The sequence below is a fragment of the Cardiocondyla obscurior genome, linkage group LG15 (assembly GCF_019399895.1).
Source record: "Cardiocondyla obscurior isolate alpha-2009 linkage group LG15, Cobs3.1, whole genome shotgun sequence".
NCBI lineage: Eukaryota > Metazoa > Arthropoda > Insecta > Hymenoptera > Formicidae > Cardiocondyla > Cardiocondyla obscurior.
The window spans coordinates 5,043,339-5,066,416 of NC_091878.1; the positions used below are offsets into that span (position 1 = coordinate 5,043,339).

The 23,078-nt window shown below is 36.3% G+C and overlaps 5 protein-coding genes and 1 long non-coding RNA gene across 21 annotated transcripts; 4 read left to right on the forward strand and 2 right to left on the reverse strand.

The window, feature by feature from the left end:
* The first annotated feature begins 55 nt into the window (after positions 1-55).
* Mettl3 (methyltransferase like 3) lies at positions 56-3,028 on the forward strand. The gene is made up of 4 exons (XM_070666752.1): positions 56-954; positions 1,059-1,254; positions 1,327-1,833; positions 1,927-3,028. The coding sequence occupies exons 1-4, from the start codon at positions 801-803 to the stop codon at positions 2,714-2,716; spliced, it is 1,647 nt and encodes a 548-aa protein (XP_070522853.1). The 5' UTR covers positions 56-800; the 3' UTR covers positions 2,717-3,028.
* On the reverse strand, positions 1,835-6,288 carry LOC139108454 (neuroepithelial cell-transforming gene 1 protein). The gene is made up of 6 exons (XM_070666757.1): positions 6,165-6,288; positions 5,511-5,734; positions 5,009-5,250; positions 4,480-4,843; positions 3,912-4,340; positions 1,835-3,811 (listed from the first exon to the last, which is right to left on the reverse strand). The coding sequence occupies exons 2-6, from the start codon at positions 5,574-5,576 to the stop codon at positions 3,377-3,379; spliced, it is 1,536 nt and encodes a 511-aa protein (XP_070522858.1). The 5' UTR covers positions 5,577-5,734; positions 6,165-6,288; the 3' UTR covers positions 1,835-3,376.
* LOC139108461 (RNA exonuclease 4) lies at positions 6,117-8,716 on the forward strand. 2 transcript variants are annotated; one of them, XM_070666776.1, is made up of 4 exons: positions 6,117-6,256; positions 7,023-7,233; positions 7,311-7,914; positions 8,276-8,716. In XM_070666776.1, exons 1-3 carry the CDS (start codon positions 6,210-6,212, stop codon positions 7,866-7,868), a joined length of 816 nt encoding a protein of 271 aa, XP_070522877.1. In that variant the 5' UTR covers positions 6,117-6,209; the 3' UTR covers positions 7,869-7,914; positions 8,276-8,716. The 2 variants fall into 2 exon arrangements, with proteins under 2 accessions (XP_070522877.1, XP_070522878.1); XM_070666777.1 differs by lacking the exons at positions 6,117-6,256; positions 8,276-8,716 and adding an exon at positions 6,651-6,788 and having other exon boundaries at positions 7,311-8,269.
* Positions 8,383-12,133, forward strand: LOC139108456 (senecionine N-oxygenase). 9 transcript variants are annotated; one of them, XM_070666767.1, is made up of 9 exons: positions 8,408-8,486; positions 9,339-9,403; positions 9,485-9,748; positions 9,942-10,080; positions 10,307-10,568; positions 10,703-10,806; positions 10,890-10,977; positions 11,070-11,233; positions 11,643-12,133. In XM_070666767.1, exons 3-9 carry the CDS (start codon positions 9,555-9,557, stop codon positions 11,949-11,951), a joined length of 1,260 nt encoding a protein of 419 aa, XP_070522868.1. In that variant the 5' UTR covers positions 8,408-8,486; positions 9,339-9,403; positions 9,485-9,554; the 3' UTR covers positions 11,952-12,133. The 9 variants fall into 9 exon arrangements, with proteins under 9 accessions (XP_070522869.1, XP_070522868.1, XP_070522865.1 ...); XM_070666766.1 differs by having other exon boundaries at positions 8,413-8,486; positions 9,328-9,403; XM_070666765.1 differs by lacking the exon at positions 8,408-8,486 and adding an exon at positions 8,583-8,664.
* On the reverse strand, positions 11,154-12,362 carry LOC139108463 (uncharacterized). Its single transcript, XR_011546661.1, has 3 exons — positions 12,275-12,362; positions 11,348-11,600; positions 11,154-11,263 (listed from the first exon to the last, which is right to left on the reverse strand). It is a non-coding gene; the product is annotated as an uncharacterized lncRNA (long non-coding RNA).
* An 88-nt stretch (positions 12,363-12,450) lies between these two features.
* On the forward strand, positions 12,451-22,091 carry LOC139108450 (membrane-associated guanylate kinase, WW and PDZ domain-containing protein 1). Of its 7 annotated transcripts, none has more exons than XM_070666750.1 (11): positions 12,451-12,713; positions 14,539-14,616; positions 14,710-14,929; positions 15,002-15,405; positions 15,493-15,681; positions 15,778-16,903; positions 17,080-17,215; positions 17,312-17,854; positions 17,961-18,131; positions 18,313-18,447; positions 19,369-22,091. In XM_070666750.1, exons 2-11 carry the CDS (start codon positions 14,568-14,570, stop codon positions 19,531-19,533), a joined length of 3,138 nt encoding a protein of 1,045 aa, XP_070522851.1. In that variant the 5' UTR covers positions 12,451-12,713; positions 14,539-14,567; the 3' UTR covers positions 19,534-22,091. The 7 variants fall into 7 exon arrangements, with proteins under 7 accessions (XP_070522851.1, XP_070522844.1, XP_070522849.1 ...); XM_070666748.1 differs by having other exon boundaries at positions 12,452-12,713; positions 15,775-16,903; XM_070666749.1 differs by having other exon boundaries at positions 12,452-12,713; positions 15,775-16,903; positions 17,315-17,854.
* Positions 22,092-23,078: the final 987 nt, after the last annotated feature.

The window sequence follows — 23,078 nt, forward strand, 5'->3', positions numbered from 1 at the left end:
GCGAGTTTAAATAATATTTCTCCTGTCTAATAAATAAAGATAATAAAGTGACAGAAAATTAATCTGGCGTAATTTATACCGTGCTTCTTAAGAAATGCCTATAATAAAATAAATAATCGAAGTTATGAATTTTGTGAAAAGAAAAAGTGATCTTTAATCTAAAGGTTGCTCTGCGAAAGAAAGATGCCTCTCCGAGGCCTCCTCCTTCTCCTCTCGTCAGAATAAGATATATTCCTTCCGTGCCTAACAATAAGACTTGCGAAAACTGCGACCGTGAATTTACAACAGCGAGTGCTAATCAATCAACGTTAATTAATCATTACAATTTAACAATCCATGCATATGTCTACATTTGTCATACTGATTTTTGTGGTAAAAATGTCAATAATTACGTAAAAAAAATTAATTGCAACGTCTTTAAGTGGACGGTATTGTCAATTAAAAAAGAATAAATACCTTGCAATTGACAAAGATAAAATACATTCTGTCATTTTCGCTGTCATACCAACGTCGCGTAAGCTTGAAAAAAATGTTATCTTTATTGGTAAAAAGGAAACCTACGAGCGACTGTCTCAACGCATCTCAACGTTTCTAACCTCTTTCGTGAAATTATCAAAACTCGAAAGATTCCGGCAATAAGTTGAATTAATACAATTGATAATCAAATGTTAAATAAATTAATAATAGATTAGAAAAATAGGGAGAGAATCTGTGCTCCACCTAAAAAGCAGTGATTCTCCGGATCCGTTTTCCCGATATATTGAGAAGAGTATGTTTCTTTTGAACAATCTACTCGAACCATGACTGATGCTTTTGAGGAAATACAAGCGATTAAAATAAAAAGAAACAGCTATCGTGAGAAATTACAGAAGAGGAAACGCGAGAGGCATGAATTATACACGCTTACTTCTACACCAACTTCGGCCACCCTGACAGTAGAATCGACTTGTCCTGGTAACGAGTATACTGTTATAACTATATTATCGTTAATGTTTGCGACGTATATATTACAAAAAATTATTTTTCTGTTTAATAAATTTAATATTTGACTGTTACAGACTCTAATGCATCTTCACGTTCAGATCATAGCGAATATGAAAGAGATGTACTTTGTATTTTACACGAATCCCAGCCTAATCTACCGATAACATCTGCAGATTTAATAGACCAACTACGTAAGAACCTTAACGCCGATGTGTCTTCTTCAGACATTTACAAAATTCTGGAAAAGTTAGCTGCGCAAGATATAGTTAAGTTAGTAAAAAAATCATATTGTATGATATTATTTTGTGATACATTACATATAAAACTATTGCATATGTATAGGATCAAAGAAGTCACAGAGAATGGAGTATTTGGTTATACAGTATTGTCAGTAGCAGAATCTCAATCGTCATGTCAGTCCCAATCTGATGACACAGAAAATACTGAGAGCATAGAAATGTCCATATCTGAATTAAATGATCATGTACCTCCAGAAAAGCAAGCAAAGGTTGACAGAAAGAATACAGAGGATATAATGTCTTTAATTTCAATGCCAACTATTAGAGAAAAGGAAAGTAAGAAAGTTGGGGAACAAATTTTGGACCTATTATCAAAGCAAACTTCCAAGGAAAAATCACTGGCAGAACGATTTCGTTCTCAGGGAGGAGCTCAAGTCATGGAATTTTGTCCACATGGAACAAAAGTTGACTGTATGAAATTAAATGGTGGACCAGGATTTGCAGAGAAATGCAAAAAGTTACATTTTAAAAAGATTATTCAAAGTCACACAGACGAATCCTTGGGTGATTGCAGTTTTCTTAACACCTGTTTTCACATGGACACATGCAAGTAAGAGTACAAAAAATTTTATTATAAACAAATTTATTTTTTACGCTAAAAGTTTTCAAATTAAAAATACCTATTTTTTATTATTTCACACAGATACGTTCACTACGAGGTAGATGGTCCTACAGCACAACCAAAAGAGGTCAATGACTCTGATAGTCCGAGTAATACTGCCCCTAACAAAACCTTAAGCTTAGATAACAAAAACGGCAGCGGTAGCAGCAGTAACGTAGACAGCGAATTGACTTTGTATCCGCCGCAATGGATTCAATGTGATTTGCGTTACCTCGATATGACTGTTCTTGGAAAATTTGCCGTAATAATGGCTGACCCACCGTGGGATATTCATATGGAACTACCTTACGGTACGATGTCAGATGATGAAATGAGGCAATTGGGAATTCCTGCACTGCAGGATGAAGGACTTTTATTTCTCTGGGTGACTGGAAGAGCTATGGAATTGGGACGAGAATGTCTGCAATTATGGGGCTATGAGAGGGTCGACGAGATTATTTGGGTGAAAACTAATCAACTACAAAGAATAATACGCACAGGTAGAACAGGTCATTGGCTAAATCACGGCAAAGAACACTGTCTCGTCGGAATGAAGGGTAATCCTCGTATTAATCGAGGATTAGACAGTGATGTGATCGTCGCCGAGGTTCGTGCTACTAGTCATAAACCCGACGAGATTTACGGTATCATTGAGCGCATGAGTCCCGGCACTAGAAAGATCGAATTATTCGGTCGACCACATAATGTACAGCCCAACTGGATTACACTGGGTAATCAAGTAGACGGTGTTCATTTAATTGATCCACAACTTATTAAAGCTTTTAAAAAACGTTATCCCGATGGAAACTCAATGAAACCTACTAAACCATAAAAAAACTATCTTCGTCTCACTACCTTTTTAGTTTTCAAATATTTTTTTATGAATTAAAAATATTTTACATTTTATTAGCTTATGGCAAAAAAAATGTATATATAAATTCCATTTAAATATATGTTAATATAAAATGGATACATATAATAATTATAAATATGAGACTGACTTCCCATGAGTATTTTAAAATAGATAATACCATTTGTACATGTATATTACATTATTATTTTTAGGCCACGCTTTTTCCAGCATGTATGTATACGCACACACATGTAAAGCTGGTTTTTCTTAATAAAAATAATTATTGGAGAATATGATTGTGAATTAAGTCTCTAAAAAGTTAAAATTAACTTTAATTATCTACAACTAAATCTATTTTAGCACAGGGTCGATGCAGATGATACATATAATATATCAACTGCCTAATATTTTATTTAATTATATATAAATACTGTAAATTAAATATTTCAAATTTATACCAGTTATAATAAAATTTGTAATGCATGACTATTTTAATTATTGAGAATTTTTTAATATGAAATAAGTTTCGTGAAAAAAAAATTAAAAATAAACAAGAATAATTTTCGTTATATTAATTTACGACTTTTGTACTAATGTAGCAAAAATACTTCCGATTGAAAAGTTCACGAATGAAATTCGTTATATATACCCAATACTGTTACGTTTTTGTTTAAGTAGACTCTTTCGTATCGAAAAAGAAAACAGATTATCATTTATACTACTTGTAGAAGTTCTCCTCGATATTGATGTTCGAGGGGCACAATTATTCGACACAGATAATTCTGTGTTATTTAACAAGTTTTCTTTATCGTCAATGTTAAATATTTTATCTGGAGTAACTTTAGAGCGTACCTTGTTAAATGAATCGACCCAGTGCCTTTTCTTGTGTCCATCTTCCATTATAAAAGAAAATTCTCCAATTTTGAGACAAATTTCTGTAGTGTTTTTGTCTTCCACTTTTATATACATATGTTCCTTAGATATGACGGGAAAAAGTAGATTGTATTTTTTGCTGACGCGTCGCGTAGGACGAGATATTACGAAACACGTGTCAAAAAGAAAGCAATGATATTTCTGCAAAGATATTAATTCAGATTAAAATAATTATTTAAATAAAATATTTAAATAAAATGTATATGTATCACCTTCCATAAAAAACTGAAATAAAACTTACTATTCCACGTGTATCTTTAAGCTGACCCTGTGTAATTAACTCTGTGGCATTAGCGATGCATTGTTCAGGATCTTGTTCAATCTTTACATTTATTTTTGATTGAGCTAGCTTGCATTCGGCATTGCCCATAATATGATCGATATCCCTCAGCAAATCGGACAAAACGTTACTAGTCTCTTTCAATGGCAAATAATCGGCATCGGTAGCAGGTGTATATTTCAAGATCTGTTTCACTAATAGCGGATACTTGACGATTCTCGAACGTGGCACATCTAGGTAAGTCCACAAATCAATGGAATGTGGTGTCTCTAATCTTTTTTTTAGAAATGACTGAAATCTCTTATTGGTAAATCTTTTCTCCTCCAATAAATTCCTCGCCCAAACTAATGTTCTGCATCTTTCCAAATATGGTTTCTTCAATGTTGACAACTGTAAATGCAATAAAATTAAAATCACATATATCATATAACATAATAAGATTTGAAAAATTTATAATTGACAAGTCTCAATAAATATAAATTTTACTTTGTAATCTATGTAACCTATAGGTAAATGAACATTAACTAACCCAGTTTAATAGCATTGGTCCCACAGTTTTTGTAAATCCATATCTGTCGCGCAATTTAAACAATTCATCTCTCAAATTGCTATGTATTTCAATGAGATTTACAAGATCACCAAAAAGTATAGATAACTCTTCGGAATTAAAGATTTCAGTAGTTGACATTGGTTTGTAATAGAAGTCTCTCAGTATATAAAGCTCATTAAGTAGCACATTTTCGCCACAATACAACTCATAAATAGCTTCTTGTCGCCTGATTTCACTCCTACTCAGAACACTGTTGAGTCGCTCGTTACCATGGGGCTGGGCAATATCTGATATCCAACTCCGAATTGCCAAATTGTTGCAACTTTCAGTGACATTATTGAATCTGAAATTAGGCCATGATTTATTATTATTATTTACTTTTTTTTTATTATATATTAATTATTTTTATTTATTATTATTATTACATTATTACATATTAATAATTATTATTTATTATTATATACTCTGACAACTTTCTTTATAAGTTTAGTTATCTTTAACTAGTTACTTTTTACGTAATGTCCTTGTGTCTGCTTCATCCTCAATGATAGACAAATCTGAGGAATTTGGCTGGATTGTGAAGGACCTGTGCAAAGTGTTTCCTGACTTACTCCCTGCAGCAGAGGAAAATATGCTACTTGCCACTTCTGTGATTCTGCGACGCTTTTTCTTTTTGCCTATATCAGATTCCATGGATATGTCCATGGAGCTAACGCTTATCGCATCGCTTTTCAACCGTTTCCTTGGTCTCTGTGAATAAAATACTTGATTGTTGAAAGTCGAGAATGACATCAACAAGTGTACAGGAATGTAGTCAATGAATGCAAACTATTACTAAAAACAAAACTATAAACATCGATATTGAAATATGTACACCGATATCATTGTAATTGTAGTGACTGCAAAACAAAAGAAAGAAACGTGATATTCACGATATTTAAGTGTCGGTTACGACGTCAGTCGGCTGCATCAAACACATGGAATCTATCAAGACAAATCAGAACACTTACTAGCCAGAATCTTTTCCGCGGCTCCTGAAACGTCTCTTTGATCGTTGTGTTGCATTCGTCGTCCATCGTTGCTCAAAACGTTTACAAGATAAAACGAGAAAAATTAAAATTATCGAACAGTTCGACTAGCCGACCAGTCCGACCGGCACAAAGCGGTTGCAAATTGCAACAGCTTCTCTGCACCTCGTTCATTTACACCTACACCTTCATGCGTGTACTTGGCTCTATTATCAAAATCAATATTATACAATTAATATAACTAAAAACTATTTTATGATTTATAACAATCAATTTTTTTTTTAATAACTTTATTGTAAAAGCATAAAATTAGCAATCAAAATTTTATTAGTGTTTGTTGCAATAAAAGTTTACAATCTCATACTGGGTGCAGAGAGCACCACGAGTTTTATCCCCGACACTTCCGTATTTTTGAATCTTCTCTCTCTTTCTTTCTTTAACGTCTAATTGCATTTCTATCTTGTTTTAAGTGTAGAAAGTATAAAATTTGACTACCTCAAAGTATTTCTTAGCTTATTGTAATTTTTTATTTAAATTCTTCACTTTTTTCTTCGACAATTAAATTGGACGAATTTCAATTGCAAGTAAATTTACATTACATTAAGTAAATTGTGGAAATTGTAGTAAGTTACGCACCGTTCACGCAGTCACGAAGCCTCCGTTGTGGGTGTTATCCATGTTATGTTTTTAATAATCTTTGTGTACTTCGTTGTTTGGATGTTAATCAGGTAAAAATTAATTTACCAATTACGAAATTATAATTAGACTATGTAAAATTGTTTAATTGCGACACGAATAATAAAACTTTAGAGATCGTCATGCGAGGTTAAGGAGGCCGTATTACCGAACAAAGTTACATCGATTTATGAATTGTAATATGAGAACTTTTTAAAATACTAGGTTAGGACGCTATGTTAGGTTATGGTTGTACCGTTTTCACATTTACACGACGTACGTACACTCTCCGTCAAGAATGGCGTTCGTGGTGCTGTGACGGCGGCTAGCGTACGTGAACTTGGCGTTGGTGTTCGTCGAATCTCACACGAAGCACGCGCGTAGTTGTGTTGCAAAGAAACGGTCACCGAGGACTGAGGGGAGAGGAACGCGCGCCCTACTACTCTTTCCTCCGTACTCGGCGGCCGTGAGAGGGAGAAGTCACGTACGCCAGCCGCCGTCGCTGCTCGTCGCAGCAAATGCCATATTTGTCTTACAGTGTAGATACGTTGGAGTTCACGCTACATTTGTCTCATAATATGAAAGGTAAAAAAAGCTATTGTCACTTTGAAACAAGTTGATAACCGTATGGTTGTTATCGATGAACATTGCCTACACCTTAATAGAATAATTTTCTTTTTCGGTAGTAACAGAAAATTTCTTAACATTTCATAATCGTGTTCGCTATGCAATATCAGATACATTTACATGAGAAATTAGATTATAAAACATTTATTAGAGAAAAATTGTCAAAAAATTAATATTTATTCCTTTTTCTAGAATGGACGATGTGTCTGAGGTAGATAAGAAGAAAAACAAACCGACAAGATGGGTTACTGCCAATACTGATCGTAAGGCATCTGGATGCAATTGGGAAACGTACAAGAGTTTATTCTCCAAAACAAAAACAGAGGAAAGCACCGAAGAGAAAAATGTCTCACACCCTAAGCGTTCTAAATTTAAAAAAGTTTACACTACTCCACTTTATACTGTAAATAGATTATACTACTCTGAATACAAATATTATTGTAGGTAATGAATCACATTTTATGACATGTATAATTACAGGAGGTACGAGAAAAAACCACTAAGCACAATACCAAGAATCAAGAGAACAAGATTTTGACAAAACAAGTTGCCATGGATTGTGAGATGGTTGGTATTGGCGATGGCACTGAGAGTATGGTAGCTCGAGTATCAATTGTAAATAAGAACGGTGATTGCATATATGATAAATATGTTAAGCCAAGGGAAAAGATTATAGATTATAGAACAGCAATCAGCGGTATTCGACCTGAGCACTTGAAGGATGGAGAAAATTTTAATATTGTGCAAAAAGAAGTGGCAGATATTCTACAAGGTCGTATTTTAGTGGGCCATGCATTGAAGCATGATCTCAAAGTGTTGTACCTGTCGCATCCGCGAAGATATTGGCGAGACACCTCAAAGTACAAACCCTTTCGTCAGATATCTAAGGGAAATACTCCAAGCCTGAAAAAACTTGTGCATGAACTGTTAGGTAGGGAAATACAAGTGGGTGAACACAACCCTGTAGAAGATGCGAGAGCAGCGATGCAATTGTACATGTTGTATAAAAATAAGTGGGAATCGGAAAGGAAACACTGATGACTGAATCTTTATAGAAAGATCTACTTGTAACAAGAAGTGTGAAGTAAAAACAATCTTACAAAATTTAAGAACAATAAAGTAAAACTTTGCTATTTCTTTGAAATTATACAATAGTATCTAACTTTACCATCACGTTATTACAGTTATTGAATTAAGCACATATTTAATAATAATATATTTTATTGTAAGTGATAAAACTGATCACATATATATGTTTTGTTGTAAAAATTACTTTGTCCATATTCTTAGTTATTTCTCTTTCGTAATAATATGATGAAAAGAAATAGCAATTAAAAATAAGATTTTTATAATAAAATTTCTTATTTTATAGATATTGCATTTTTAGAAAATAAAATTAAAGCTGATGTTAATAGTTATACTAATACTAATTGTCTCATTCACAGATAGTGAAATATACAAAAGAAGTTGAAGGTCTTGTGTTGATTTGGTAAACACGCGGGATATGCGGCACCTTATCCGTATCAGCCTTGTATTTCCCCCTTTCTTCATTTAATACTCCACTCGATCGTTTTATTCTTCGCTTCAGTTCTGACACATGTATCACGCACTCTATTAAATCCTGTCTTCACGCAAGTGCTTTACGTTTTTTTATTGGTGAGTAACAGATTATATTTTATCAAAAGTTTATCATAAATTGAATTAACATACCACTACTTACGTTTCGTCTTATCGGATCTCGTCAAGCGCGTTCTATTTGTGCATATGTGACATTAGTCGTGTCTTCAGAATTTCATATATCAGTCGCGTCTTCGAGATCAAACCGACATCAAGTGTAAGAAGTCTCAAATGTAATTAATTTAAATTGAAAAAAAAAAAAAAAGAAACATAAATGTATCTTTTCTCAAGACGTGATAAAAGTGCATGGAAAAATGAAGGACGAGGGTTCAACTTTCAGTTCAACTCGTTGCACCTTTCACAAATCTAGACAGTTCGCTGTCGCAACTGATTTAGACAGGAAATGTTGTAACGAATCATACAGATGAGCGATTTAATAATGAAATTATTAATGAAAAATTAATAATTTGTATTCAGATTTACGCACTGAAAATAATCTTATAATAAATCGAGATATTTTTATTTAAATTATAATTAGCAGAATTAATAACTAGTTTAGTTCAGTAGTCCAGTTTCTTTAAAATATTTCATTAAGTGTGAAGTAACGGTTTCTTGCGACTTAAACAGTAAACAGATAGATAACTTTTATCATCCTCAACGAGAACACATTTATCTATCTCAACTTACGAGCTTAATTATCTTTCTTTTGCTAAAAATAAAAACCAATGCATATTAATTAAGTTTATTAAAAGGCAGACTGTTCAATTTTTTTTTTTGTAAATTTCTTGATTTTAATTCCAGATTATATTTGTCATACATATAATTAGTTTATAATTTTATTCGTTTAAATTAATCTTATTTTGTAAAATAATTATTTTAGCTTTTTAACAGGCTACATTTTTTTCTGTAATTCTTATAAAAGAAAAATTATTTCTGTGTTTGTAGAAAAGCGAAAAGTAAGTATGATAAATTTGGAATTCATATTTACACTGAATGTCTACGAGATAATGATACCGATTGTACTTCTATTAAAATAGGTGATCGACGTAACACTCCTGCTGGAAGTGTCAACCAAGATTTCACGCGTTCTAAACAATTAACGTAATCATGAAAATCGCTGTAATCGGCGCAGGAGCCGCGGGACTCGCTGCACTCCGACACTGTGTTTCCGGTACTTACGGCAATCAAGTGGTTTGCTATGAAAAAACAGATCAAATCGGCGGAACCTGGGTCTACCGGGAGGAAACTGGTTCCGATAGATACGGTTTACCGATTCACACCAGCATGTACAAGAGTCTCAGGTACGATCTGTTTATTCCCCGCAGGCAATTTCTATTTTCTCGATAATTCTTGATCCTGCAAAAGAAATACGTTAATAATAAATAATAAGCATTTGTATAGAAATAATTCTTTGAATATTACCCTGGCATATATTATAAATTTATTGCGTTATTCGATTCAATTGCACATAAAAATCATATATATTTATTTCAGAACTAATTTACCGAAGGAAGTAATGGGCTATCCAGATTTTCCGATACCGGGAAGATCCGAAAGTTATCTATCGCGCATGGAAATGCTGGATTTTCTGAATGCATATTGTGATCATTTTGCGCTACGTTCTTACATTCGGGTGGGTGCGCAATCACATGTATTAAATATTACGGTTACACTTCAGGCAGATTGTTAAATATGAATTTATAAGTATTATTATTATAAAAATACTATATTAATTAGATTATTAATTTATTATTATTAATAAATATTAGCGTAATAATATTATTGTATTAATATCACTATAGCGTTAGTATTGTAACTGCTAAATAATTGTAGGTAATAATGTAAGTTTGCCATTCTAGCTGCTACATAATGTAGAGCTGGTGGAGCCGGTTGCGGAGGACCGGAAATGGTCGGTCAAGGTCAGAGACTTGCAAGAAGACGCGGTCGTGATCGAGTCATTCGATGCAATCATGGTGTGCAACGGCCATTATTTCGAGCCTAAGATTCCAAGTATACCTGGCCAGGACATATTCACGGGCGAGCGGATACACAGTCACGATTACAGGGTACCTGAGATTTTCGACGGCAAGAAAGTCGTCGTCATAGGAGCTGGTCCTTCCGGTGCGTATACAAAATTATTCACTTCTTGAATGTTTCTTTTTGCAACTTCCTAATAATTAGTAAAACTTGCATCACTAACGTTTTTCTTTCACGATTTTTTATTAAAATGCAACACTTTTTGTGCTCTTTGACAGGTATGGATTTGGCGTTGGAAATATCCAAGAATGCGAATCGCGTGATACTGAGTCATCACCTGACCGAGACCATTGCCACCGTATTCCCTGAGAATGTCGTGCAGGTAAAAGCGCAAGCCCAGAAAGAAAAATAGTAATAAAGCCACACGCGGAGGTGCTTTTTAAAGCCGCGACGATTTCTTTTTAGAAAGCTGACGTAGCGGAATTGACGGAACGCGAGGCGGTTTTTGCAGATGGGACGAAGGAACAGGTCGATGTTGTCTTCTATTGTACAGGTAGATTCTCTCCCTTTTTACGGTAATTCTTATGGGATATTGTCTCGTTTTACCAATTAAAATAACAATCTTTAAATTTCTTTCCTTAAAAGGCTACAAGTACAACTTCCCCTTTCTCGCCGATTCCTGTGGAGTCCGAGTAGATTCGAACATGGTCACGCCTCTTTGGAAGCATCTGGTGTCCATAGAGAACCCTACCCTGGCATTAATTGGTCTTCCGTACTACGTTTGCGCTTTTAACATGTTCGATCTACAGGTATAGTGCTTCTTCTTGCCGGTTACTCTTCTAAAATTCAGAATTCGTAATATTATAATACCTGTGACCTTTTTTTTTTTTTTTTTTTGTGGTAAATTCACTTTTAAACAATACCTTTGGACCACGTATCGTGTCTGTCTTTCAAATTGATACTTGGCGAGTGCGTCTGTCGTACAAAAGGCGCGCGTAATCCGCTTTAGACACGCGACATTCCAAGCCCGCGGGGCATCCGGAGCGGATGAGATTGTCTCCGCGAGCGACTTGGGAGGAACGCGGTCGCGCGCGTCCAGGGAGGAAAAAATACTTGAGAGTCATCGTCGCGCGTCCGGCGTCGACCGGCTGGTCTACTGGCTGGCGTAGCTGCGTGCTATAACATAACCGGTAATGGCAATTTGCGGTTGCTTGCAAGGTACGATTCGTCCTACGACACTGGCACGGCGAGAGACAGTTTCCCGCGCGAGCGGATATGCTGCGCTCCGAGACGGAGGAAGCGACGAAACGCGCTGAGAAAGGTCTGCAGAAGAGGCACTTTCACATGATGGGCCCGGAGCAAGGTCACTATTACAACGATCTGGCGAACATAGCGGGGATCGAGCCACTCCCGCCCGTGCTGACGAAGCTCCACAACGAGAGCAGCATGCGCTTCCTGGACGACCTGGTGCACTACCGGCAAGACCGCTACAAGATCGTCGACGACTACAATTTCGTGCAGTTCTAGCGCTGAATCGATTATTTACAAAGATTAAATACTTTTTAATTGTTAATTTTGTATCTACGTCCAACCTGAGAATATTCACAATCTTTTTACGATTTCCTTTCAATTTTCTTTAAATTCTAAATATTTTAACTTGAATATTAAAACTCGACAGATCTTTAATGTTGATCTGTTTATATAATGCATTCTATTAATTACAAATATCTTTTCACTCATAGTTACAATAAATTTAGACTAAGAGCCGAAAGTTAGGGCTAGAAAAATTAAAAAGTATAGAAATCAGTTTGCTTCTGTCTCCGTTTTAAACATTACAACTTTAATATTACCTGTAACATTAATGTTAGCTGTAAGCTCCCCTCTTCTTGAAGTCGAACGGATTTCTCCGCTCGGTGGAGGTTCCTTTCGAACTTCCCGCAGCCACACGGTCATGTGACCCGCAGCGCTCGCGCAGCTGCGGCAGCGGCGGCAACGTACGGGCAGTTGGTTAAATGTCTCGTACGTGTGTAAGAGCGTGGTGCGCCGTGTGATGTAGTCCCGGGTCGTCGATGCTGTGCGCGAAGGTGTGCGCTACGATTTCCTACTGCGTGCGTCGTTCCTGTCCGGCTCGGTGAGCGAGCGAGTGAGGCATCGGTGCGTCGAACGGTGCGATGACCGTTTCCGCGACCCGCGAGTGACTCGCCGCCGACGTTACGGATGTCCACACCGCCGCTGGAACCATGACGGTTACGCATGCCGCCGAACGCGTCATCGTGTAGGAAACGCAGCGTGAGTAATAAAAGTGCCGCTGTTATTGCTCCCTCGTTGTCATCGAGAAAACGGAGGAAAAGCGTTCGCTAGACAAACGCACGCGCAAATACATGTATATGATTCGTGAATATGTTTTCTGTGTTTCTTTTGCTTGTCCGCTTCATGCTTCACCTGCTGCTCTCTCTCTCTCTCTCTCTCTCTCTCTCTCTCTCTCTCTCTCTTTCCTTTTCCGCGATAAATGCGAACCTGCTCCTCGATCTTTCCTCGTCGTCAGGCACCACTTTGTAGCCAAGTCAACGCGCGAGATCCAGCAAGATCTCAAACACAAATCAGGAGAGAGAGAGTTGCGGTATCGCGTGCCATTGTTGCACCGCGCGGGTGCATGTGGCCACGTCGATGCGGGAGCGCCGTGGGAGAGAGCAAGAGAGATAATGGCGAGGGAGTCGCCAACCTCTGGCTCCCGCTCGCCCCCCGGCGGAGCATTATTTACGTTACGTAGTGGGCAAGCGTGATGTCGCGCGAAAAGTGCATTCCTCTCGTCCCTTCCCTCCGCGCTTAACTTTGCTCCGTATTTCTACACCGGCGGCGATCGAGGGGGGAAGGGAGTGGACGGCTTGAATATTGCTGCGATCGGTGCCCTTTTCGTCGCGACGTGGAAAGTCCAGGGGAGCGCCTCGTCGAAGACGAATGGACCTAATGATCGTCATATGTGAGCGGCTTGCTCGCGCGCACGGGTGAATGCATTCGTAAGAATGCATTCACGTTCGTGCGTCCGCCCTTCACCTCCTCGCCCTACCGCGCGGGCATCTCTCTCTTTTTTCCTCTCCCCTTTCTCTTTGCCTTGCAACCCGTCTCTGTCCCCCGCGGTGGCGTTCCTTTCTCCGCTTTATGTAATTACGTCCCGCGGACACCTGTCCGGCCAACCGCGCGCGCGGCGTGAAATTGGCCCCGGGACCGAGCACGTGATCGCGACTCCGGAGAAGTTCACGCGGGTGCGTTTCGTCTGTCGACCGCGCCTTCCGCCTCCTCTCTTCCCTCTTCTTCTTGTACTTTTTTCGCTCCGGCTTTATTTTTTTTTTCTCCTCTTCGCCATCCGCTCCAGAAGCCGGGAATCGCTCGTCGATCTTGTTTTCGACGTGGCGATTACGAGACGCGTTATCAGTGGTGCAAAAACAGTTATGAGACACGGTAACGGTTTGTCAAGATTAAGACCGTTCTACTTTCTATCTTTCTTCTCATCTCCGTCCTTTCGAAATGCTATCGGAACCGGCGAAACACCCCGGCATCGAGAAAAAGAGAGAGAGAGAGAGAGAGAGAGAGAGAGAGAGAGATCGGAGATATTCATCGCCCGTGACGCGTGCAACGTGATACACGACGCTCAGGGACCGAGTCTCTTCTTAATTACGCGACAGTGGACGGTTATTCTGTGCACACTTCGTTTGCGAAGAAAGAAGCTGCGTAAATGTGAGTGGGTGTGTGTATGCACGCGAGCGAGCGCGTATGTGTGTTCGAGCGAAGATTTTTCTCCCTCGAACCATCTCGAGACCTCAGCCAATTGCTTTAATTGCGAGATTCAACAACATACTTGATACACGCGCGAATCTCTCTTTCTCTCTCTTTCTTTGTATTTTAATTCGAAGGAAAACTCCATGACGGAATGTTAATTTATCTTCTCGTCTTGTGTATCTGTATTATTATTTATAATTTATAATTCTTTATAATTCACTTTAATCATAATTTATAAGTTACGTCCAATTGTTTTTTATTTACTTGTCAAATTATATTTATAAATTATAATTTATGTATTATATTTTGTAACGGGTTTGCAATGTTCTTTTTATAGAATTTTGAAACAAACGCGAGAACTTTAAGATGGCTGCGAAAACGGATGACACGGCGTCTATCGACAATCCCAATGATGGTAATTATTGCTTTATATATTAGCAATAGTTAACGTAATAATATTAATTAACGAAGCAAAGATTTTTAATGCTCACGTTATATTTGCTTGAAGGAGAGAGTTTGGACAAGGAGATATTGACGATCGGTGGAAATGACGGAAGAAGGATTCCTCCAACGTATCTGTATAATACGGGATCGGAGCAGAGTACAGGGACCTCAGACCAAGAACAAGCCGCTCGAAACCGTACTCCAGCCACGGAGGATCAATTAGGTTCATTACCACCTAACTGGGAAAAGGCGTACACGGACACCGGGGAAGTTTATTTCATAGAGTATGTGCACGACGTATTTGTTAGCGAATTTTCAAGACATGTAGAAAAATGTACTGATAAATTCCGTTACAGTCACAATACCGGTACGTCTCACTGGCTGGATCCTCGTCTGTCGAAATTTCAAAAGAGATCGTTGGAGGAATGCCTCGACGACGAATTACCCTACGGTTGGGAAAAAATTGACGATACCTTGTACGGTACGTACTTTATCGATCACGTGAATCGTAGAACTCAGTACGAAAATCCGGTGCTGCAAGCGAAAAGAGCGCAACAGAACTTGCTCGAGAGGAAGAGTCCCAATTTCACGAGAAATCCCGACAAGCTAAAGGGTCAAAAGATACGAACTACCTTAATAAAAAGCTCGCGGGGCTTGGGATTCACCATTGTCGGCGGTGACGATACCGTGGAAGAATTCCTTCAAATAAAAAGCGTCGTGCCAAATGGTCCAGCGTGGCTGGATGGAAAGTTACAAACCGGTAATTTCCGAATACCGCTAATTCTCGAGCGTGTGAATCACTTCCACTTCCCTACATCTGTTCACACAATTGTATTTTCTTTTTCAGGTGACGTATTAGTGTACGTCAACGACACCTGCGTGCTCGGATTTACGCATAATGAAATGGTTAATGTATTTAAGTCAATTGGTAGCGGCGAGACTGTAACTTTGGAAGTGTGTCGAGGTTATCCATTGCCTTTCGATCCCAATGATCCTAATACAGAAGTTGTAACTACGATCGCCGTCAATGCTCCAGGTAAAAAAATTAAAATACTAACGACAGTTAATATATACTCGTGCTTTTATCAAAGTATTAGAATTATAGATCTATACAATTTTTTTTACTTAGAAGATCCTGCAATGTACATGGATTTAAATTCATCTCTCCAAGATAATGGACGTTTTAATTTTTTGGACTCTACATTCTTACCAGTGCATAGTCTTCAAAATGGTGAAAATCTCGCCACGACATCTGTTAATTCGATGCCTGATCTCTGTATTTCGGACAAAATCAACACGATAAAGAGACCGAGCAGCACGGACATTCTGTTGTCGGAAAGTAGCGATCTAAATGACTGTAAAGACTCGTCGGTGTCTTCCAAGCCAGAATTTCTCAGCATTGCCATCGTAAAAGGAGCCATGGGATTTGGGTTTACGATAGCAGATTCCGCTCATGGCCAGAAGGTTAAGAAGATTTTGGATCGTCAACGTTGTAAAAATTTAATGGAAGGCGATATTTTGGTTAACATAAATGATATCAACGTCAGGAACATGTGTCACTCGGAGGTGGTGCAAGTATTGAAAGACTGTCCGCGTAATGAAGAGGCGTTAATACATGTTCAACGAACAACAACAAAATTGAAAGAAAAAAAAGAAAAGAGCGCGCAGGACTTTTTTAGAAGTAAAACACCCACCGCAGATATCTATAGCACCCAATCAAAAACGATAATACCTAGCAGACCGAAAACACCCTTAATCGATACACGAAATCGATCCAAATCACCGATTAACGCGAGCAGACCGAACTGGAGTGAGGTGCAAGGCGAAAACGAATTGAATCCATTAGATAATCATTATAAGTATTCCGATTACTCACACGGGATGTACTATTCGGATCCGTACAAAGCTAACATTGCACCTAATTTATCAGACAATTTTGCGGTGATGAACCTCGATGACGACTCCATCAGAAATGTATCTAAACGTGACTGGGGGGCAAACGATAAGTTGAATATCAGTAACGACATGTATTCTATCGACATTTCTCATCATAATAATATGCTCAAGCAAAACGGATATTTACACTCCGATTATTATAAAGATGTCTATCCAGTGCAATCACATTCTCAATACAATGAAGACTACAATATGTATTCCATTGGGCAAGAGCAAAATGTTGACACTGGAGAGATTTGGGATAAGCGGAAAGAGACAACCAGTTTCGAACACGAGCAGCCACATTCCAGTTCCATATCTCGGTATGTATATTCTGTCAATTCATTAAGATTTTATTAATTTAATTAAAAATTAAATTTTAAATAACTTATTTTTACATAATAATTTTTTAAATCTTTTAAAGTTCTCATATTAATTCTTTAATTGTTAAATAAAGTATGTATTAATAAAATTATTTTATTTGTTATATTAATTTAAGATATCCACAATATACGAACGAATTGGTTTGCCCAATGGTACCCGATATAGAATGGATAGAAACTTTAGTGACTTTAGTCAGACAAGACACTGGATTTGGATTTAGAATAGTTGGCGGTACAGAAGAAGGATCTCAGGTTGGTGTTGATGATCTATATTAATTTTCGAGCTGCAAGATCAAGTGTAGTTGCCACAATTAATGAAAACGGGAATATTAAAAATATTATGGTTAGCAGGTTTCGGTCGGTCATATCGTTCCTGGTGGAGCAGCCGATCTTGATAATAGACTCAGTACCGGTGACCTCATTATGTCTGTTGATGGAGAAAGCGTTATGAATTCTTCTCATCATCACGTAGTGCAACTAATGATAGCAGCAGCACAAAACGGTCGAGTAACTTTGGGAATACGACGTCGGATCAACACGCAAGAGCACCTTCAAGAAAATCTTCAATCTTCTTACGGCCGACAGATCAATCTTCAGTATCCGTATGACGTTACTGTCACTCGAATGGAAAATGAGGGATTTGGTTTCGTAATAATCTCGTCTGTCAATAAAGCCGGCTCCACGATCGGTAGAATAATCGAAGGCTCACCCGCTGAAAGATGTGGAAGATTAAACGTCGGAGATCATATTCTTGCTGTCAATCATATAGACATCACAAACGTTTGCCACAAGGATATCGTAAATTTGATTAAAGATTCCGGTTATTCTGTCACGTTGACGATCGGATATCCATTGGACGACTGTTGTAGCAATACATCTCTTTCTCAAAAGGTATTGGCTTTGGCAATTTTGTAATTTAGCGCCATATAACAAAGAACTTTTTTACTCTTTATTCATATTGATTTTAAGGTGATTAAAAATATTGAACTATTTTTAGGACGAGCCTACAGGAGATGGAGATGGAGGCCAATACCATGCTGTAGAATTAACTCGGGGTACCCGAGGTTTTGGGTTCAGCATACGCGGTGGCCGCGAATTTCAGAACATGCCATTATTCGTTTTACAAATTGCAGAAAATGGCCCGGCAGCTATAGATAGTCGACTTAGAGTGAGTAGCATTTGATATTAACTTATTTCCATTTGAATAAAATTTAATATTTATTAACTTATTAAATTGAGCCAAAAATATATTTAAATTGAATATTATATGTGTGTATATACATTTTATTAGAAATATAATGTATTTTGAATGATAAATACAATGCTATATGCAAATGCATTATTTCTAGATTGGTGATCAAATAATTGAAATAAACGGTATCAATACCAAAAATATGACGCACACAGAAGCAATTGAAATTATACGTAACGGTGGACCATCTGTTCGTCTGTTAGTACGACGTGGTTGCCAGATGCCTTCAGTGGTAGGTGCTCCTCCACATCTCTACGATATGAACATATAAATAATTAACTTTTTGATAATAACATATTAATCTTACCTTCATGACATTTCTTCTACTTTTGACGATACTAATGCTAACATTAGCACTGTATAGAATCTTTTTGACGATCTGGAAGACAAAGCTTTTCAGGGTATATAACATTAGGTATTACGCTATATGAAGAAGATAAAAGACAATATACAAGAAAAAAAAGAATCTCAATTAGACGATTGCGTAATAATTTGCTATTATAATGGGAATGATACAGACAAAAGCAAAAATATATTGCATAACTTTTTGCAAATTTTTAAGCACTTTTAAAGAACAAAAATATGCATTATTTATAAAGATATGTTTTATAATCCTTTTTGCAACTACACATTTCTTTTTAATGTTTATATAGTATGAATAATTTAAACTACGTGCACTGCAAAATTGTTATAACCATTTATACTTGCCTTTAAAAGTGGTGCAAAGCTAAATTTGATAACACCAATTGTGATCAATTTGCGATAACAAATCATGCATATTGATGACGACAAGTTTTTATCGTAATTATTGCGCTTGTAAGCGTATTAAAAATTATTCTCTAAGAATTTCAGAGAACGTTATTCGAGAGGGAACACACAGATGACTTTTTTTCTTGCAGTTATTATTGCGCAGCTTGCGAAAGTTTTAATATAAGGACAATTGTACTTGCTCATCCTAACAAAATTAGGCTGGTGCTAACCTAGTTTCTCTTAATTGATCTAATCGCAAAGTAAATGTAATTCATCCTAACACGTGTGATAGCTTTGAAAGTATATGTGCCTTGTTGCGCGTGTTCCGTATTTTAATGAGATTATTAAGTAAATACCGCAGCCTTCGAAAGTGATTGTAAACCTTGATTGAAATTCATTATAGAGTAATCTCACAATCGACCAAATAAGTATTCAGCCAAACCACAAGGGCACCCCGTACAGGCATTTATCGAAATTACCCGAGAGGGGTGTGCCCCGCAAAAAACGTCAAAAAGTTCGATTTTCCATTTCATTGAACTGCTGCTCATCCAAAAACAGATATTTGTAGCAAGTGCTTTCGGCGTGACACGTTCTCACCCTTCTCGAGATAAGTTAATACTTTGTAAGTTTGCGCGAAAGTTTTCTTTTTTAACAAAAGTTTTAAACAGCAATTTTTATGGCATTTATAAAATATGTTTAAACGTAGACTTCTTGTTTCTGCATTTTTAAGAAAACTACATTAATTAATTTAATCAAATACAACTAGTGTAAATCGCAAGTGATTCTATAGTGAGTGATTCACATAGAAAATAGCGCAATATGTGCGTCAAAAGTGTTGTAAACACTAATCGCTGACGCAAAAAGCATCGATACATAAAAAAAATCTCAGAATTCGATATCTTATATCATGTAGAGATGACACAGCTGTATACCCATACGCTGTAAGGTGATATTATAGACTGGCGATTATAATGATATAAATTTATTATTCGTCTGTTCTTCTCAATGATGTTTCGAAACGTAGACTTTAAAAAATTTAGGCTCTTATCATATAATATATACATACATATATGTAGACACCACTTTGTAAATCTTTTTTTAGATAATGATATAATTGTGGCCTTGACGATAAAGCGTTACGCTTTTTGATAAAAAGCACGTAAAGAGATCTCGCGTAAGAGAAATAGTAATGATTAAATATTCTCGTAACGCGCGACTCTATTGTTTTAAATAAAAATTTAAACGTTGTCAATGTCTTATCTCCCTTTTTTTCTAAGTATTTATTACCAGTTATATGAAATGTATATGTATATCAATAATTATGTATAAATTAAGGACTTATACAACCAAAGAAGTGAATGCACTTATCAGCCATTTTATTCTGAGATTAAGTGGTGAAAGATTGATGATAGAATTTATTATTGTAATAATTAATCAATCTCTTTTTTCGGGCGACTATTCTCGCATCCGCGAATGACGAATCATGTATAGCAAAAAATTATGTGAGCAATTTTGACGCAAGTTTTTCGTCACTCTTCCTGTCTCTTTTCAATGTTTATGAAAGTTACATGTTTGAAAGAGTAACGTATATATTTTTTTACTTGTAAAATAGTGAGAGATGGCAGATGTTCGACGCGACGTATCGATGAGACAAATGAAAAAATAAACTAGATTGTATTTTTAGATCTCAGGATTGATGTAAGAAAAAATATAACGTATATATAAATATATATATATATATATATATGTTTAACACTTATTACATGTGTATGCTTAACGAATAATTCGTATAAGCAATAAGCAGCAGCAAGCGTATTTAATCGGATAACACAGTATCCATTTTATAATCATCGCATTTATTTTTTATAATTTTATATATATATATTATATATATATATAAAATTTGTATATTGTATAGTCGTAAGTTTAGTATTAATGTATATACTTGTTTTTCGAATATTAAAGGATAATGTTGATAATTTATAAGACTATTATAAGAAGCAATAACGCGTCAATCGTTATCTCATCGACTCGAGATCTTTATGTCGAGAATCTCGGTCTTTACTACTCGTTTTGCCTTTTCTCTTGCCAAAGCATCAGTTATATCGCTTTTGTTTTCTATTATTTTTTTTTTACATATATTTTAATGCGACTATACTTCATAAAAATCGCGGTAGATGATTATAATAGAGTAGTTAAAAAAAATATATATATATTGAAATGTTTTTTGCGAGCTATTACATTTCGAGTAGTAAAGACACCACTTAAAATTACAATTTTTTCAATTGCACGCACGAAAAGTATTTTATATTCAATTAACATACACCAATTTACCTGGATGTGAAATGATTATTTCATATGACTTTCATATATTTATTGTAATTCAAATATACAGAATTCTGTACATGTTATGTCTTAAGTAATAATCGTTGAATAATCCGAAGTAAATAGAGAAAAAAAAATTCGATATTGTTACTAAGGATATAATTAATATACACATATATATATTGTTGTTGAGATATACTGAGATAATAAATGCTGCATTAAAAAAACTTTTAGGGATCGCGGCGTATAATCTTTTAAAATCTCATGTATTTTCTTTCTTTTTTTGAGCGTTCTTTTTTCGTGATTGATATCGATAATATTTGTCATTAACTATATGTATAATGATGAAAGATAATACATGTATCGCGCGTATACAGCCAATATAAAATCAGAATATTCTTATGAGATATTGCCAATTACATAAGTAGTTGTGTGAATGTTTGAGATTAAGTTATCATTGATCAGTTATTTATTATCGATAGATATAAAAAAGTAATTGTACTGATAATTAACCGCAATAATGATTAGAAATATTCACGCATCAGTTACGAGAAAACTCGTGTCTTTTAAAAAGCAAGATATATCTTTTTAATAAATAAACTGATACGTTATACTTAAACGTACTTAAATAAATTAATCTCATGTAGGATTAATTTTTTCTTTGTTTTAATTTTTATTCTTATTTATATTATCAAAACAGGGAAAATTAAATAGTTAAAATTTAATCTATTTTATAAATAAAGATGAAAGAAAATACATAGCATATTTTAGACGATTATAAAGAAAATTGATATAAACGTATTTTAATATCTACATATTATATGTAATATAAATATGTAAATCTCTCTTTTTCTCTCTCCTTCTTCTTTTGCCTTTTTACTATTTCAAAATATTCTTTTAAAAAAAAAAAAACGATCCATGTTCGCTTTGTAAATTCCCGCCTTTAAACACGACGCTATCGCGATGTGGAGAGGCGGCAGGCTTTTCCATTTTCGCGCGGCAATCATTAGCGATCGTTCACGCTTATCGACCAAACTGGTTAGCCTACAGCTTCGCTGTAAGTTTCCGCATTCCATATTCGACGTACGTACTTTCCGAGGACGTGTAAAAGCGGGTAAGGTTATCGGTTCTTATCGGCGCGTTTCATTTAGGAACGGCAATTTCTTGTAAATTTCCCCGGCCGATCTTTCCAATTAATCTCCGGGCAGGTCAATTACGGCCGAGCGGTACTCAGTTTTCTCGAAACCGAAACGTCATCGATCGTCATTTTCATCGATTCCACGTAAGCTCGGAATCTGTTACTAATACTCGCGATTTCTCCCCGCAATCAGTCCTAACGAAATTAGTCATGGAATCGCCACATACGCGCGAAACGCTCGCTTGACGTCAAACTGAATAAATACGGAATTCCCGTGAGAAAAGCGTAGTAATTGGATACACAAGAAACTATATCTGGCTCGATCAATTCGATCAAACGGTCCATTTACTCGTTTGCTCTAGGCGTGAAATGTTAATCTCGATCTAAGCAATTAAATTAATAATCGTGAATTTTTAAGAGTTACAAGTTAATTACATTAAATTATCGCGTATCTAGAACGTTTTTCATCTCGCAGTGAAATTATTGACGAAGGTAAAGGCAATAGAAAAAGAGAAACTGACAGATTCATTTTTTTTCGCGCCGAGCTTTCGAAAAATTACGAGAGATTGCCGTGGTCGATACGCGGTTCGAAAGACAGGTGACGCCACCTGGCCGCGATTCCAAGAATGTGTCGCGTTTGCTAAGCCTTG